At 42.4% G+C, this 16,628-nt stretch overlaps 1 protein-coding gene across 3 annotated transcripts in view; it reads left to right on the top strand.

The window, feature by feature from the left end:
- The window catches only part of LOC112219744 (protein NDRG3), a 49,872-nt gene extending 37,193 nt beyond the window's left edge, over positions 1-12,679 (top strand). For 2 of the 3 annotated variants that reach the window (XM_024381267.2, XM_024381279.2), the window contains 10 exons: positions 1,043-1,129; positions 1,255-1,311; positions 1,472-1,575; positions 1,701-1,766; positions 1,981-2,032; positions 2,190-2,237; positions 2,368-2,403; positions 2,511-2,562; positions 10,668-10,706; positions 11,241-12,679. In XM_024381267.2, coding sequence (XP_024237035.1) covers positions 1,043-1,129; positions 1,255-1,311; positions 1,472-1,575; positions 1,701-1,766; positions 1,981-2,032; positions 2,190-2,237; positions 2,368-2,403; positions 2,511-2,562; positions 10,668-10,706; positions 11,241-11,413 — 714 coding nt within the window. In that variant the 3' untranslated portion in view covers positions 11,414-12,679. The remainder of the gene's footprint in view (positions 1-1,042; positions 1,130-1,254; positions 1,312-1,471; positions 1,576-1,700; positions 1,767-1,980; positions 2,033-2,189; positions 2,238-2,367; positions 2,404-2,510; positions 2,563-10,667; positions 10,707-11,240) is intronic. The other variant, XM_024381275.2, reaches the window with a different exon arrangement.
- Positions 12,680-16,628: the final 3,949 nt, after the last annotated feature.

Raw genomic sequence — 16,628 nt, 5'->3', positions numbered from 1 at the left:
TCTCGATCTCTCACGTGTTCTTCCTCTTTCTGCACTCAATGCCTGTTTGTTTTTTTTTTAGCTCTGCTGAATTCTCTCTCTACAAGAGAGCAGAAAGAGCATGTAGAAAAGGAGTAGAGAGAGAGCACTGAAAGATGGAGGAGGAGGGGGGTGTTGGGGTGGAATTAATCTGGAGGATTTAGGAATCACAGAGTTGGATGTTCCTCTGGGGGTCTGCTCTCATTCAGAATTAAATTAGATTTTCAAATTCCATCAGTTGGAATGAATTGGAAACAAGTTAGATTGGTAACAACTGTTGCTGCATTTGATTTAAAAACAGGACAAGCTTTCAGAGAAGTTGATGATTCTAGATTTTTGCGCAGTCATACCTCGGGAGCAGTGCATTTTAAAATCTCCAAGGGAACCAGCTGATCCTCTGCCCGGTGCGAACTCTCAGCTCTTCCTTGTCCCGTCTGAGAGGGCTCTGGAAAGGAGACAGGAAGCTCTGTAGTCTGTACACACTCAGTAATAAGTACTCACACATGATTGGATTTTCAATTTGTTTGGCATTTATTGTCTTTCTCATATCTGATTAATGATTTAGTAAGCTATTATTAGAATATGATCCATAAATCTCTGTCCACATCCCACCCACTTCAGAGCCCCCAACACAGACCCAGAGGCTCTTTGTGTAGATTGGAAAAACAATATATATTTTTTAATGTTCTAGACCTCAAGGGCCTAGAAGTCCATTTATAAGGGTCACATAGTTGGATGTTCTTCTGGACGTCTGCTCTCATTCTGAATTAATTAGACTTTCAAATTCCATAAACGTAGTTTCAGGTAACCAGCATCTCAGCAGCCTCTGTTGATACATCTGGCCTGTCTTGAAAATGACAAAAGCTTGTAGCATTCTGAATGCAGTTATAATGCCAATCACTACATCTCCCTAAGATGTTCATCATCATCATTCCTTCCTTATTATACCATTTATGAAGACTGTTATGCTCTATACTACTTCAGCTCATGTTGGGCACTGACATGTTGTTCCTCTCGCCTGCAGTTGAACAACCCTACTCTGGTAGAGGGCCTGGTTCTGATCAACGTGGATCCGTGTGCCGAGGGATGGATCGACTGGGCTGCCTCCAAGGTCAGTAGTTCTCTAACCAATCACCCATCTTTGAATGCAAAGCCATAGATCCTTGTGATCTCCCAGAAGGCTGCCACTTTAGCTATGTGTTATTTATAGACCTTGTCCTGTTTTTTTCTCAACAGCTCTCTGGGTGGACCAGTAACATTGTGGACACGGTGATGGCTCATCACTTCAGCACTGTAAGTATGATGGGTTGGCATCTGCCCATCTTTGACTAGGAGTTCCATTCACCTTTGATAACCTGGTTTGAAAGTGAACATTTGTATAGTTTTAAAAGTGATATAAGACGACATCATGATACCATCCACACACATTCTGACGCCTTGTGTGTCCTTCCAGGATGAGCTGACAGACAACCAGGAGCTGGTCCAGACCTACCGCCTTCACATCGCCCAGGACATCAATCAGGACAACCTGGCCCTCTTCTGTGCCTCCTACAACGGGTACGCTGGGCAGGAGTGGAGAGGGAGCAGGGATTCACTCCTGCCCACCATAGTCGTTGGCTCTACTACTGGCTGGACGAATGTGGCTTTAACCTTGTCTTCTTTTTCTTCTTTTACAATAACAGTCGTCGGGATCTGGAAATCGAGAGGCCAGTCATTGGTCTTAATGAGGACACAGTGAACACACTGACGTGAGTTTCAACTGGTTTTACTGTATTTTCGGCAGAATGCAGAGGTGTCATGCCGATAGGGGGCACAGGGGCGCAGATTTGTCCTGTTTAAAATAATTATTATAATAATAAATAAATACTACTAGCCACCTAGCAGCCTCCGATGTTTGGGGTGAATGGCACTACTGGCAGTATGCATTTGTATGCTCAAGCAGAACCTCCTCTTCCCCTCCAGGTGCCCTTCTCTGTTGGTGGTTGGAGACACATCTCCTGCAGTGGAGGCAGTGGTGAGTTAGTTAGGGTGGTTGTTGTTTAGCTTGTGATTATAGATCATGCACTTATACATCCTTGTGCATATATAGTAGGATGATGGAACTAAATGTTGAATATCAGTTCCTTTATGTAATGAATTATGTTAATTTACTCTCTTTAAACTTGTTTCAGGTGGAGTGCAATTCCAGGTTAAATCCAACCAAGACTACACTGTTTAAGGTTAAGCGAAGCATGTTATATTCTGTGTGTGTTATGCATTTTCCTCCTGAATAATCAATATTATATGCTAAGCTATTGCATCATGTTTAGCGACTCAGAAGTTCTCTCTTTCTCCCTCTTCTCTCTGTAGATGGCTGATTGTGGAGGCTTACCTCAGGTTGTGCAGGTGAGGTTTGATGATCTGAAAGTTATTATATGCTAATATAGCTTTTTAAATCATTGTCATAAAAATATATATTTTTGATAACTAACTTACTGTAATCTCCTCCACAGCCAGGGAAACTGGCAGAGGCCTTCAAGTACTTTGTTCAGGGTATGGGTTATAGTAAGTATATAACTCTCTTACTTTTTCTTTGTAAATGTGTGATCTCAATAACCACTCCTTTCTAGCATACAAAAATATATATATATATACACTGCTCAGAAAAATAAAGGAAACACTAAAATAACACATCCTAGATCTGATTGAATGAAATATTCTTATTAAATACTTTTTTCTTTACATAGTTGAATGTGCTGACAACAAAATCACACAAAAATTATCAATGGAAATCAAATTTATCAACCCATGGAGGTCTGGATTTGGAGTCACACTCAAAATTAAAGTGGAAAACCACACTACAGGCTGATCCAACTTTGATGTAATGTCCTTAAAACAATTCAAAATGAGGCTCAGTAGTGTGTGTGGCCTCCACGTGCCTGTATGACCTCCCTACAATGCCTGGGCATGCTCCTGATGAGGTGGCGGATGGTGTCCTGAGGGATCTCCTCCCAGACCTGGACTAAAGCATCCGCCAACTCCTGGACAGTCTGTGGTGCAACGTGGCGTTGGTGGATGGAGCAAGACATGATGTTCCAGATGTGCTCAATTGGATTCAGGTCTGGGGAACGGGCGGGCCAGTCCATAGCATCAATGCCTTCCTATTGCAGGAACTGCTGACACACTCCAGCCACATGAGGTCTAGCATTGTCTTGCATTAGGAGGAACCCAGGGCCAACCGCACCAGCATATGGTCTCACAAGGGGTCTGAGGATCTCATCTCGGTACCTAATGGCAGTCAGGCTACCTCTGGCGAGCACATGGAGGGCTGTGCGGCCCCCCAAAGAAATGCCACCCCACACCATAACTGACCAACTGCCAAACCGGTCATGCTGGAGGATGTTGCAGGCAGCAGAACGTTCTCCACGGCGTCTCCAGACTCTGTCACGTCTGTCACATGTGCTCAGTGTGAACCTGCTTTCATCTGTGAAGAGCACAGGGCGCCAATGGTAAATTTGCCAATCTTGGTGTTCTCTGGCAAATGCCAAACGTCCTGCACGGTGTTGGGCTGTAAGCACAACCCCCACCTGTGGACGTCGGGCCCTCATACCACCCTCATGGAGTCTGTTTCTGACCATTTGAGCAGACACATGCACATTTGTGGCCTGCTTGACATCATTTTGCAGGGCTCTGGCAGTGCTCCTCCTGCTCCTCCTTGCACAAAGGCGGAGGTAGCGGTCCTGCTGCTGGGTTGTTGCCCTCCTACGGCCTCTTCCACGTCTCCTGATGTACTGGCCTGTCTCCTGGTAGCGCCTCCATGCTCTGGACACTACGCTGACAGACACAGCAAACCTTCTTGCCACAGGTCGCATTGATGTGCCATCCTGGATGAGCTGCACTACCTGAGCCACTTGTGTGGGTTGTAGACTCCGTCTCATGCTACCACTAGAGTAAAAGCACCGCCAGCATTCAAAAGTGACCAAAACATCAGCCAGGAAGCATAGGAACTGAGAAGTGGTCTGTGGTCACCACCTGCAGAACCACTCCTTTATTGGGGGTGTCTTGCTAATTGCCTATAATTTCCACCTGTTGTCTATTCCATTTGCACAACAGCATGTGGAATGTATTGTCAATCAGTGTTGCTTCCTAAGTGGACAGTTTGATTTCACAGAAGTGTGATTGACTTGGAGTTACATTGTGTTGTTTAAGTGTTCCCTTTATTTTTTTGAGCAGTGTATAAAAAGTCTCTCTCTATATATATAGATGAGAAAAAAAATCCAGAAAATCACATTGTAGGATTTTTAATGAATTTATTTGCAAATTATGGTGGAAAATAAGTATTTGGTCAATAACAAAAGTTTTTCTCAATACTACAAGGTTTTCACACACTGTTGCTGGTATTTTGGCCCATTCCTCCATGCAGATCTCCTCTAGAGCAGTGATGTTTTGGGGCTATTGCTGGGCAACACAGACTTACAACTCCCTCCAAAGATTTTCTATGGGGTTGAGATCTGGAGACTGGCTAGGCCACTCCAGGACCTTGAAATGCTTCTTACGAAGCCACTCCTTCGTTGCCCGGGCGGTGTGTTGGGGATCATTGTCATGCTGAAAGACCCAGCCACATTTCATCTTCAATGCCCTTGCTGATGGAAGGAGGTTTTCACTCAAAATCTCACGAAACATGGCCCCATTCATTCTTTCCTTTACACGGATCAGTCGTCCTGGTCCCTTTGCAGAAAACAGCCCCAAAGCATGATGTTTCCACCCCCATGCTTCACAGTAGGTATGGTGTTCTTTGGATGCAACTCAGCATTCTTTTTCCTCCAAACACGACGAGTTGAGTTTTTACCAAAAAGTTATATTTTGGTTTCATCTGACCATATGACATTCTCCCAATCTTCTTCTGGATCATCCAAATGCTCTCTAGCAAACTTCAGACGGGCCTGGGCATGTACTGGCTTAAGCAGGGGGACACGTCTGGCACTGCAGGATTTGAGTCCCTGGCGGCGTAGTGTGTTACTGATGGTAGGCTTTGTTACTTTGGTCCCAGCTCTCTGCAAGTCATTCACTAGGTCCCCCCGTGTGGTTCTGGGATTTTTGCTCACCGTTCTTGTGATCATTTTGACCCTACGGGGTGAGATCTTGCGTGGAGCCCCAGATCAAGGGAGATTATCAGTGGTCTTGTATGTCTTCCATTTCCTAATAATTGCTCCCACAGTTGATTTCTTCAAACCAAGCTGCTTACCTATTGCAGATTCAGTCTTCCCAGCCTGGTGCAGGTCTACAATTTTGTTTCTGGTGTCCTTTGACAGCTCTTTGGTCTTGGCCATAGTGGAGTTTGGAGTGTGACTGTTTGAGGTTGTGGACAGGTGTCTTTTATACTGATAACAAGTTCAAACAGATGCCATTAATACAGGTAACGAGTGGAGGACAGAGGAGCCTCTTAAAGAAGAAGTTACAGGTCTGTGAGAACCAGAAATCTTGCTTGTTTGTAGGTGACCAAATACTTACTTTCCACCATAATTTGCAAATAAATTCATTAAAAATCCTACAATGTGATTTTCTCATTTTGTCTGTCATAGTTGAAGTGTACCTATGATGAAAATTACAGGCCTCTTTTTAAGTGGGAGAACTTACACAATTGGTGGCTGACTAAATACTTTTTTGCCCCACTGTATATACTTTATATATATATATTATATATATATATATATATATATATATATATATATATATATATATATATATATATATTGACTCTGGCCACTTTACTCTCTGGAACATTACTCTTATTGATTATCCACTAACAAGCTGTTGTACGTATTTGTGGTTAAGATCTGTGTTCTCTATGTATTTCCTGTTGACGTGAGAAAAATAACAACTATTGCTCAATTAAGTATTGTTTTCATCACGGTTTCCCCATGAGCTTTTGCTAGACCCCCTCCTGGGTTTGGAGTGTAGCCAGTAGTTTCTGAAAAGACCCTCTGTTTGTCACACTGGTCACGGAGAGGAGGCCGCGCCTCACAGCTGCCAATTCCTTTTTCATCTTTGCAGTGTTGCATAGCCTCAGTTGTCAGTAGGTGAGAAATTGTGATTGTAGCATGAATGACTTGCACCAAAGACATACTGAACAGCAATTGACTTTGCTGTTGAATTCTGCATAGGAGAGACTCTCTCGACTTGCCTGGTGTACTTTTCTTTTCTACCCAAACTGTTTAAGATGCATCTCCTCCTGTGACACAAAGCAAAGAGCAGACTTAAACAGGCTCTATGTACTCTATAAATCTCAAATTACCTTAAAATTGACAGCACCTGAACATGCCTTACTATCAGCAATTTCCCCTTATAGAATGCTAGCACAAATTATGGTTTAGTCAGGAATAGCCATGGACCAAAAGAGAAAAGCTAACTTTTTGAAAGATGAGATCACGGCGATGGTAGAGGAGATTGAAGACAGGCAACACGTATTATTCAGTGGACTAAACAGTGGGTTGACAAACAAAGCCAAACGGGTAGCTTGGGAGTGTGTCACCGCTGCAGTGAACGACATGGGGCAGCAAGACAGAACTGTGGCTGGTGTGAAAAAGAAATGGTCTGACCTTAAACTGCAAGGGGAAAAACAATTAGCCATACATAACCAGCAGGAAAATAACTTAGGTCAAGTCCAGACTTTTTTAACTTGTAACATTTTATTTCACATTTTTATTTCACCTTTATTTAACCAGGTAAGTTCTCATTTACAACTGCGACCTGGCCAAGATAAAGCAAAGCAGTGTGTCAAAAACAACAACACAGAGTTACACATGGAATAAACAAGCGTACAGTCAATAACACAATAGAAAAAGTCTATATACAGTGTGTGCAAATGCGTGAGGAGGTAAGGCAATAAATAGGCCAAAGTAGCGAAGAAATGACAATTTAGCAAATTAACACTGGAGTGATAGATGTGCAAATGATGATGTGCAAGTAGAAATACTGGTGTGCAAAAGAGCAAAAAAGTTAATAAAAACAATATGGGGATGAGGTAGGTAGATTGGATGGGCTATTTACAGATGGGCCGTGTACAGCTGCAGCGATTGGTAAGCTGCTCAGATAGCTCAAGCTTAAAGTTAGTGAGGGAGATATGTCTCCAACTTCAGTGATTTTTGCAATTTGTTCCAGTCATTGGCAGCAGAGAACTGGAAGGAAAGGCGGCCAAAGTAGGTGTTGGCTTTGGGGATGACCAGTGAGATATACCTGCTGGAGCGCGTGCTACGGGTGGGTGTTGTTATGGTGACCAGTGAGCTGAGATAATGCGGCGCTTTATCTAGCAGAGACTTATAGATGACCCGGAGCCAGTGGGTCTGGCGACGAATATGTAGCGAGGGCCAGTTGACGAGAGCATACAGGTCGCAGTGGTGGGTGGTATATGGGGCTTTGGGGACAAAATGGATGGCACTGTGATAGACTGCTATTCAGTTTCCAGAGTAGTGATTCTAGTCGGACAGGCGGGTGTAGGCAGCGATCGGTAGAAAAGCATGCATTTAGTTTTACTAGCGTCTAATAGCAGTTGGAGGCCACTGAAGGAGTGTTGTATGGCATTGAAGCTTGTTTGGAGGTTTGTTAACACAGTGTCCAAAGAAGGGCCAGATGTATATAGAATGGTGTTGTCTACGTAGTGGTGGATCAGGGAATCACCCGCAACAAAAGCGACATCATTGATATATACAGAGAAAAGAGCCCAAGAATTGAACCCTGTGGTACCCCCATAGAGACTGCCATAGGTCCGGACAACAGGCCCTCCGATTTGACACACTAAACTTTATCTGAGAAGTAGTTGGTGAACCAGGCAAGGCAGTCATTTGAGAAATCAAGGCCATTGAGTCTGCCGATAAGAATGCGGTGATTGACAGAGTCGAAAGCCTTGGCCAGGTCGATGAAGACGGCTGTACAGTACTGTCTTTTATCGATGGTGGTTATGATATCGTTTAGTATCTTGAGCGTGGCTGAGGTGTACCTGTAACCAGCTCGGTAACCGGATTACACAGCGGAGAAGGTACGGTGGAATTCTAAATGGTCAGTGATCTGTTTGTTAACTTGGCTTTCAAAGACATTAGAAAGGCAGGGCAGGATGGATATAGGTCTTGTAACAGTTTGGGTCTAGGGGTTAGGGGTTGCAACAATGGCGGCGGATCATTTTAGAAAGAGAGTGTCCAGATTGTCTTGCCCAACTGATTTGTTCGGGTCCAGGTTTTGCAGCTCTTTCAGAACATCTGCTATCTAGATTTGGATGAAGGAGAAGCTGGGGAGGCTTGGACAAGTAGCTGTGGGGGGTGCGGAGCTGTTGGCCGGGGTTGTGGTAGCCAGGAGGAACACATGGCCAGCCGTAGAGAAATGCTTCTTGAAATTCTCGATTATCGTGGATGTATTGGTGGTGACAGTGTTTCCTAGCCTCAGTGCAGTGGGCAGCTGGCAGAAGGTGCTCTTATTCTCCATGGACTTTACAGTGTCCCAGAACTTTTTGGAATTAGTGCTACAGGATGCAAAGCTAGCCTAAGCTTTCCTAACTGACTACGTATATTGGTTCCTGACGTCACTGAAAAGTTGCATATCACAAGGGATATTCGATGCTAATACAGAATGCCACAGGATGTTTTTGTGCTGGTCAAGGGCAGTCAAGTCTGGGGTGAACCAAGGGCTATATCTGTTCTTAGTTCTACATTTTTTTTAATGGGCATGCTTATTTAAGATGGTGAGGAAAGCACTTTTAAAGAGCAACCAGGCATCCTTTACTGACAGGATGAGGTCAATATCCTTCCGGACCAGGTCGATTAGAAAGGCCTGCTTGCTGAAGTATTTTAGGGAGCGTTTGACAGTGATGAGGCAGTGATCGCTGAGATCCTGATTGAAATCAGCAGAGGTGTATTTGTAGGGCAAGTTGGTCAGGATAATATCTATGAGGGTGCCCATGTTTACAGATTTAGGGTTGTACCTGGTGGGTTCCTTGATAATTTGTGTGAGATTGAGGGCATCTAGCTTAGATTGTAGGACTGCCGGGGTGTTAAGCATATCCCAGTTTATGTCACCTAACAGTACGAACTCTGAAGATAGATGGGGGGGGGCAATCAATTCACATATGGTGTCCAGGGCACAGCTGGGAGCTGAGGGCGGTCTATAACAGGCAGAAAAAGTGAGAGATTTGTTTCTGGAGAGATTCATTTTTCAAATTAGAAACTCGAACTGTTTGGGCATAGACCTGGAAAGTAAGACAGAACTTTGCAAGCTATCTTTGCAGTAGATTGCAACTCCTCCCCCTTTGGAAGTTCTACCTTGACGGAAAATGTAGTTGTGGATGAAAATCTCAGAATTATTGGTGGCCTTCCTAAGCCAGGATTCAGACACGACAAGGACATCAGGATTGACGGAGTGAGCTAAAGCAGTGAGTAAAACAAACTTAGGGAAGAGGCTTCTGATGTTAACATGCATGAAACTAAGTCTTTTTCGATTGCAGAAGTCAACAAATGAGAGGGCATGGGGACACACAGGGCCTGGGTTAACCTCCATATCACCCGAGGAACATAGGAGGAGTAGGATGAGGGTACGGCTAAAGGCTATCAAAACTGGTCGTCTAGTACATTGGGGACAGAGAATAAAAGGAGCAGATTTCTGGGCGTGGTAGGATAGTTTCAGGGCATAATGTACAGACGGGTATGGTAGGGTGCGGGTACAGTGGAGGTAAACCTAGGCATTGAGTGACGATAAGAAAGGTTGCATCTCTGGACGCACTAGTTATGCTGGGTGAGGTCACCGCATGTGTGGGAGGTGGGACAAAAGAGGTATCTGAGCCATGTTGAGTGAGACTAGGGGCTCCGCAGTGAACTAAAACAATGATAACTATCCTAAACAACAGTATACAAGGCATATTGACAGAGAGAGATAAAGCGAGGCATAAAGCGAGGCGTAAAGCAATCACGTGTTGATTGGGAGAGCTAGCTAAGACAACAACGGGTAAGACATCAGCAGCTTATCTCTACTTTGCGTAGAGATAAGATCATTTCCACGTCAAAGTGAGGTTTTATAAATAACTACTTATACGTGGTTTTCTGCGTAAGTCATACTTAAGATCAAAATTGATCGTAAGTCTGTTTTATAAATGAGGCCCCAGCACAGTATTTCTATGGTAGTAGGCTCTTCTGTTTCCTCCCCCAGCCTTCCTCAGTGGGAGCACAGAATCACTCCCTGCAGAGGAAATGTCACAGCCAGATTAGAGTTGATTAAAGCCTCTTCTCATTTAGAGAAGGATTCCGAATAGAAATAACAACTCAGCATGACATCAAACACCTTTCTGTGGTTACAGTTTCTCACAGTCGTGTCTCACAGTCGTTTTCAAGACGACATATTTACATAACAGTATGAATGAGACGAGATGCTGTTTATCTTTCATCATCATCTTAGTATGAGTAATTCTGCTTTGTCCCTTTGGGCTATCTCTACCCTACCTACCCCAGATAGAATCAGACCCAGGAAGAACACATATTTTCTTTCCTTTGTCTCTGTGGTATACAGCAGTTGCCTTTCCCTTAAAAAAATACTTCTATTCATTACCTGCTCTTTCATGAACCTTACTCCCTTTCAATATGTTCTCCTTTCTTCTTCTTTCAATCCTTTCCTCCCTCCATCAATGCTAACAGTTCCCTACGTTCTTCTCAGTCACCTGAGCAACGAATCAGGTACCAGGTTTTGTAGCAGTTGTAGACCAGTTGGCCTCATACCAGTCTCCATTCAGCCTAACACACATTAGATGAATGTCAAGGTATGCTCAGAAAGTAATGACATATTGGTTTTTTCAGTCATCTGTATTGTTCAATTAAGTGGAGAACTGTCTGCATACTTTGACATTTTGTTAGGTGGTTATGTTGCTCCTGTAAGCATCGATCTGCTTCTGACTGCCCTAAGTTTGATATGTTTTTCTTAATTTTGCCTTCATTTATATGTTTTTTCTGTGCTTTATGCTCGTATTGCATTGCCTTAATTGCAAGGCATTCTTGTCAGCATCTTTGGCTTGCATACTGTATTTAAGCTTTTTCTTTATTTTATCGGTGCCTTTATTTCCTCAGATTTGTCTGCATGGTGAATATCTTCAGTATTTGTATGATTTATTAATGTAATTCCCAAACAGAGGGAACACGTCATAATGCTTCCTGCATTGCATGAAGTGCTCTACATTTTGACTGGCATGTTAACACTCCTGTGTTGTGTCGTAGTGCCCACGGCTGGAATGACTCGTCTGGCCCGATCCCGCACCACCTCCTCTACCAGCATCACCTCCATGGACAGCAGCCGCAGCCGCAACATCAACAACCTGCTGGAGGGAGCCAACACCACCGGGGGTCTGGACAACCAGCCTGGGCCCCAGACCATGGAGGTCTCCTGCTAAACCTCCCTATCTCTTCCTCACTCCACACTGGGTAGCAGCCCTCAGTGGTGCCCCTATCCTCCTCCAGTAACTTATGTCTCCCTGTCTCTCTCTCCAACCCTGCTCCTAAATTACTCAATCCCAGGGGGTTATGTGATGAATTGTGTGATTAATATGAGAATATATATACAAATGCATATTAAATATTATACTGTATACATGTCAAACTTCCAGTCACAAGCGGAGGGGACAAAATAAAGAATGAGTCAGATATACATATACTGTATACGCAAAGGGTCTAGAGATGGTACGATCCCCCACCTTTCATTTGATACGTGTGCATGTCTCCTTGTGCAAAGTGAATCTGGAGACTTACTCTTCCAGATTCAATTACTATATGTCCCTCCTCTTATTTAGTTTTTCCCATTATTGCCTTTCACGTATTTTATTTATTTGGTTCACCATGTGTCTGTGTGTAGAGGATTGGTTCCTGCGTCACAGGAGGGGTTGAAGAGTCCCATCTCTCACATCCACTGTAGCCCAAACACACACTCCCTCCTCAGTCCTTCTCTATTCCTCTTATCTAGAACACAATTACACTAAATACCGACATTCATTGCACATATTTAGACCACTTTTTTAATTGATATTTTTTACGTTGTGAACTGTGAACACACGCCTCCTTTGATTGTGTGGCAAAGTGTAGATGTGTGATATACTGTACTGTACCTTGCTGCATTGCTCTGTTCTGCCGAGTCACTCCATTCACACTGTAGAATGATCACTCAAGCTGGGTACAAAACAAAATATTCATGATTTTCAATACATTTCTCTGCATTGTGTTCTTTTCCCAGGTGTATGTGACAAAAAAAACACATTAACAAATATATAGTGGCCCAATTCACAGAATGAATGCACTGTATTTTGGTTGGACTAGGACATTATACTTGCTTTTTAGGAGGAATATGGAAAAGCATAAAGAAAGGCAATAGGAAAGAACTGTGGGCCAATGTGGTTGTGTAGATTAAATGTTCCTTTCATCTGTTTGTTTTAAAAATGATTTTTCTTTGTAATTGATGTCATCGTTTTCTGTTTTACACTTTTGTAGTTTTTTTAGTCTGTTGACTCATCTCTTGAGTAGACATAGACAATGAATAACAACTTCAGCCTGTTATGATGTGGAAATGTGTTCAGTCTTCACTGAGGGTCAGTGGTGCTTCCCACTGTCTGCTGATTCAACTCATTTATACTACTGTACTACTAAATAAAGCTAGAAGATGAAATACAGTTCATTTTCTTTGTTTATATCTTGTGTTTCCACGATAACACTCAATCTAATACTAGCAAAGGGTTAAGAAAAATAATCTGCATTTCAGATTAAAACAGGTGACATACTTCTGTTTTGTCTTGAATTAATCAAATTAACTACCATCTAACAACTCAAGGAATCGCATGCTGTCCAGGCTTTTGTACCTCCATGCTATCCGAGACTTGTACAGTAGGTGTGCCTTACATCCTGAGTCCACCTCTCTTGTACTCTCACTTTTCATGGATGATGCGATGGAAGCTATCATATTCTGAATGATACCAGAAAAGACAGAAAGTTCCATATGTTTAGAAAGTAACGCATCATAACGTGCAACTACCTCTGCAAGCTCCATGTAGTTGCCCATGTTAATGGAACTTTCCCTCTCTTTGTTGTCCTCTAAAAGCTCATTCTTGCATAACCAAAAATGCAGTGGTGTCGATAAACCGCTTACTTTCTCGTTGTGTTGTGTAGTTTGAATACGCAGATCTTGGTCCATTACATGATTGTCATACTCAAGTAAAAGTAAAGATACCTTCATAGAAAATGACTCAAGTAAAAGGGAAAGTCAACCAGTAAATACTACTTGAGTAAAAGTATAAAAGTATTTGGTTTTAAATATACTTAAGTATCAAAAGTAAATGTAATTGCTAAGCTATACTTCAGTGTCAAAGGTAAAAGTACTAATGATTTCAAATTCCTTATATTGGCACCTCAGCCACGCTCAAGGTCCTAAACGATATCATAACTGCCATCGATAAGAGACATTACTGTGCAGCCATATTCATCGACCTGGCCAAGGCTTTCGACTCTGTCAATCAACACATTCTTATTGGCAGACTCGACAGCCTTGGTTTCTCAAATGATTGCCTCGCCTGGTTCACCAACTACTTCTCTGATAGAGTTCAGTGTGTCAAATCAGAGGGCCTGTTGTCCGTACCTCTGGCAGTCTCTATGGGGGTGCCACAGGGTTCAATCCTCCGGCCGACTCTCTTCTCTGTATAAATCAATGATGTTGCTCTTGCTGCTGGGGATTCTCTGGTACACCTCTATGCAGACGACACCATTCTGTATGCTTCTGGCCCCTATTTGGACACTGTGTTAGCTAACCTCCAGATGAGCTTCAATGCCATACAACTCTCCTTCCGTGGCCTCCAACTGCTCTTAAACGCAAGTAAAACAAAATGCATGCTATTCAACCTATCACTGCCCGCACCTGCTCGCCCGTCCAGCATTACTACTCTGGACGGCTCTGACTTAGAATACGTGGACAACTACAAATACCTAGGTGTCTGGTTAGACTGTAAACTCTCCTTCCAGACTCACATTAAGCATCTCCAATCCAAAATTAAATCTAGAATTGGCTAGAAAGCATCCTTCACTCATGCTTCCAAACATACCCTCGTAAAACTGACCATCCTACTGATCCCCGACTTCGGTGATGTCATCTATAAAATAGCCTCCAACACTCTACTCAACAAACTGGATGCAGTCTATCACAGTGCTGTCCGTTTTGTCACCAAAGCCCCATACACTACCCACCATTGCGACATGTACGCTCTCGTTGGTTGGCCCTCGCTTCATACTCGTCGCCAAACCAACTGGCTACAGGTTATCTATAAGTCTTTGCTAGATAAAGCCCCGCCTTCTCTCAGCTCACTGGTCACCATAGCAGCACCCACTCGTAGCACGCGCTCCAGCAGGTATATCTCACTGGTCCAGCCCCAAAGCCAATCCCTCCTTTGGTCGTCTTTCCTTCCAGTTCTCTGCTGCCAATGACTGGAACGAACTGCAAAAATCTCTGAAGCTGAAGACTCATATCTCCCTCACTAGCTTTAAGCACCAGCTGTCAGAGCAGCTCACAGATCACTGCACCTGTACATTGCCCATCTGTAAACAGCCCATCTATCTACCTACCTCATCCCCATACAGTATTTATTTATTTATCTTGCTCCTTTGCACCCCAGTATCTCTACTTGCACAGTCATCTTCTGCACATCTACCATTCCAGTGTTTAATTGCTATATTGTAATTACTTCGCCACCATGGCCTATGTATTGCCTTAACTCCCTTATCTTACCTCATTTGCACATGCTGTATATAGACTTTTTTTTCTTATTTTGTTCTACTGTATTATTGACTATGTTTTGTTTATTCCATGTGTAACTCTGTGTTGTTGTATGTGTCGAATTGTTATGCTTTATCTTGGCCAGGTCGCAGTTGCAAATGAGAACTTGTTCTCAACTAGCCTACCTGGTTAAATAAAGGTGAAATAAATAAAATTAAAATACAAAATATTAGGCAACCAGACAGCACCATGTTCCTTTTTTTGTCTTTTTTTACAAATAGTCAGGGGCACACTCCAACACTCAGACATAATTCACAAATGAAGCATTTGTGTTGAGTGAGTCCGCCAGATCAGAGGCAGTAGGGATGACCTGGGATGTTCTGTTGATAAGTGCATGAATTGCACCATTTTCCTGTCCTGCTAAACGGGTCAAAATGTTACGAGTACTTTTGGGTGTCAGGGAAAATGTATGGATTAAAAAGTAGATTATTTTCTTTAGAAATGTAAGTGAAGTAAAAAGTAAAAGTTGTCAGAAATATAAATAGTAAATTAAAGTACAGATACCCAAAGGAAACGATTTAAGTAGTACATTAAAGTATTTTACTGAACTACTTTACACCACTGCTAACTGGACACAGAAATAAAGTTCTGAAACCAAGAAAACAATTCATAATATACCTCCCTGTCTCCTGTAATTAATTTTTAAAATTTGAGTTGAATAATATCCCCAAAATTCTCAACTATCACTCTTTACTATCTTCTTCTACTTTGATATAATGGCGTTTGCGACACTTTTCTCTCTCAATCTCTATTCAACAATGCCACCAAGCCTCTCAACCCCCATAATGCTCTGTGGCACAACCCCAATACAACACACTAGGTTAATTCTCTGATCCTAATCGTATGATCGGATGGACAATATGTCAGTTCATACTGAAAAATCTTTGACCACGTCCTCCAGAAGTGGTCATAATTACCATGCATGTCTATGGAAGGGGTTGAGGCCTATGAGTTTCCTAGGTTTTGTATTGAAGTCAATGTAGCCAGAGGAGAACGGAAGCTAGCTGTCCTCCAGCTACACCATGGTGCTACCCCCGACCGTGCTGTTGAAGTTACTGTAGACCTTTATTGCAAAACAGTTTGTTTTAATGAATTATTTGGTGACATTAATATATTTAGTATAGTTAAATGTTTCACTATTTTAATTTTTATGAAATTTCACTGAGGAGGATGGTCCTCCCCTTCCTCCTCTGAGGAGCCTCACTGCACCATTAACAATAACAGGGGAGGTGTGCATGTCTTGGGGGTATGATCTTTGACCCTCCGTAACTTTCTCACTCATCATTATTCATGATTCATTCAGGATTATCTATAATCATGGTAGCATCCTCATTAATGTATAAGTGTTCAGAAACATATTATATTCTTATTTACAATAAAGTGACTCCCAAATGACACAAAGCATTATTTACTACTAATTTCTATTGGGCACAAAATAATCTGAAACACAACCAAAACTAACTGCAAATGCATGCAACAAGTTTGTAGAATCACACACTTGATGTTGTCAGGGGTGCCAATAGGGGTGCCAATCATTATTAAATCAATATGACTTGTTGAACAAAATCTCTTTCTCTGAGCAAATGCATTAGATTAAAATAATAGAATTTCCGAAAGATGTTGAGCATACGATATATCTCAGTATTAGAATTATATATTTTATATAGTAATTATTGCTCATCTTTAGCAAGGGTGTCACTAATTTCGGGCCCCACTGTACATATCCTACCCATTACAGTATAGAATAATAACATATTTAGAGTGCTGTGGAAAAAACACTGATCAAATGCATCATAACATTA

Source organism: Oncorhynchus tshawytscha, linkage group LG02 (assembly GCF_018296145.1).
Source record: "Oncorhynchus tshawytscha isolate Ot180627B linkage group LG02, Otsh_v2.0, whole genome shotgun sequence".
Classification (NCBI taxonomy): Eukaryota; Metazoa; Chordata; class Actinopteri; order Salmoniformes; family Salmonidae; genus Oncorhynchus; species Oncorhynchus tshawytscha.
The sequence above is the reverse complement of the archived record's forward strand: the minus strand, read 5'-3'. Positions and strand labels throughout refer to the sequence as shown.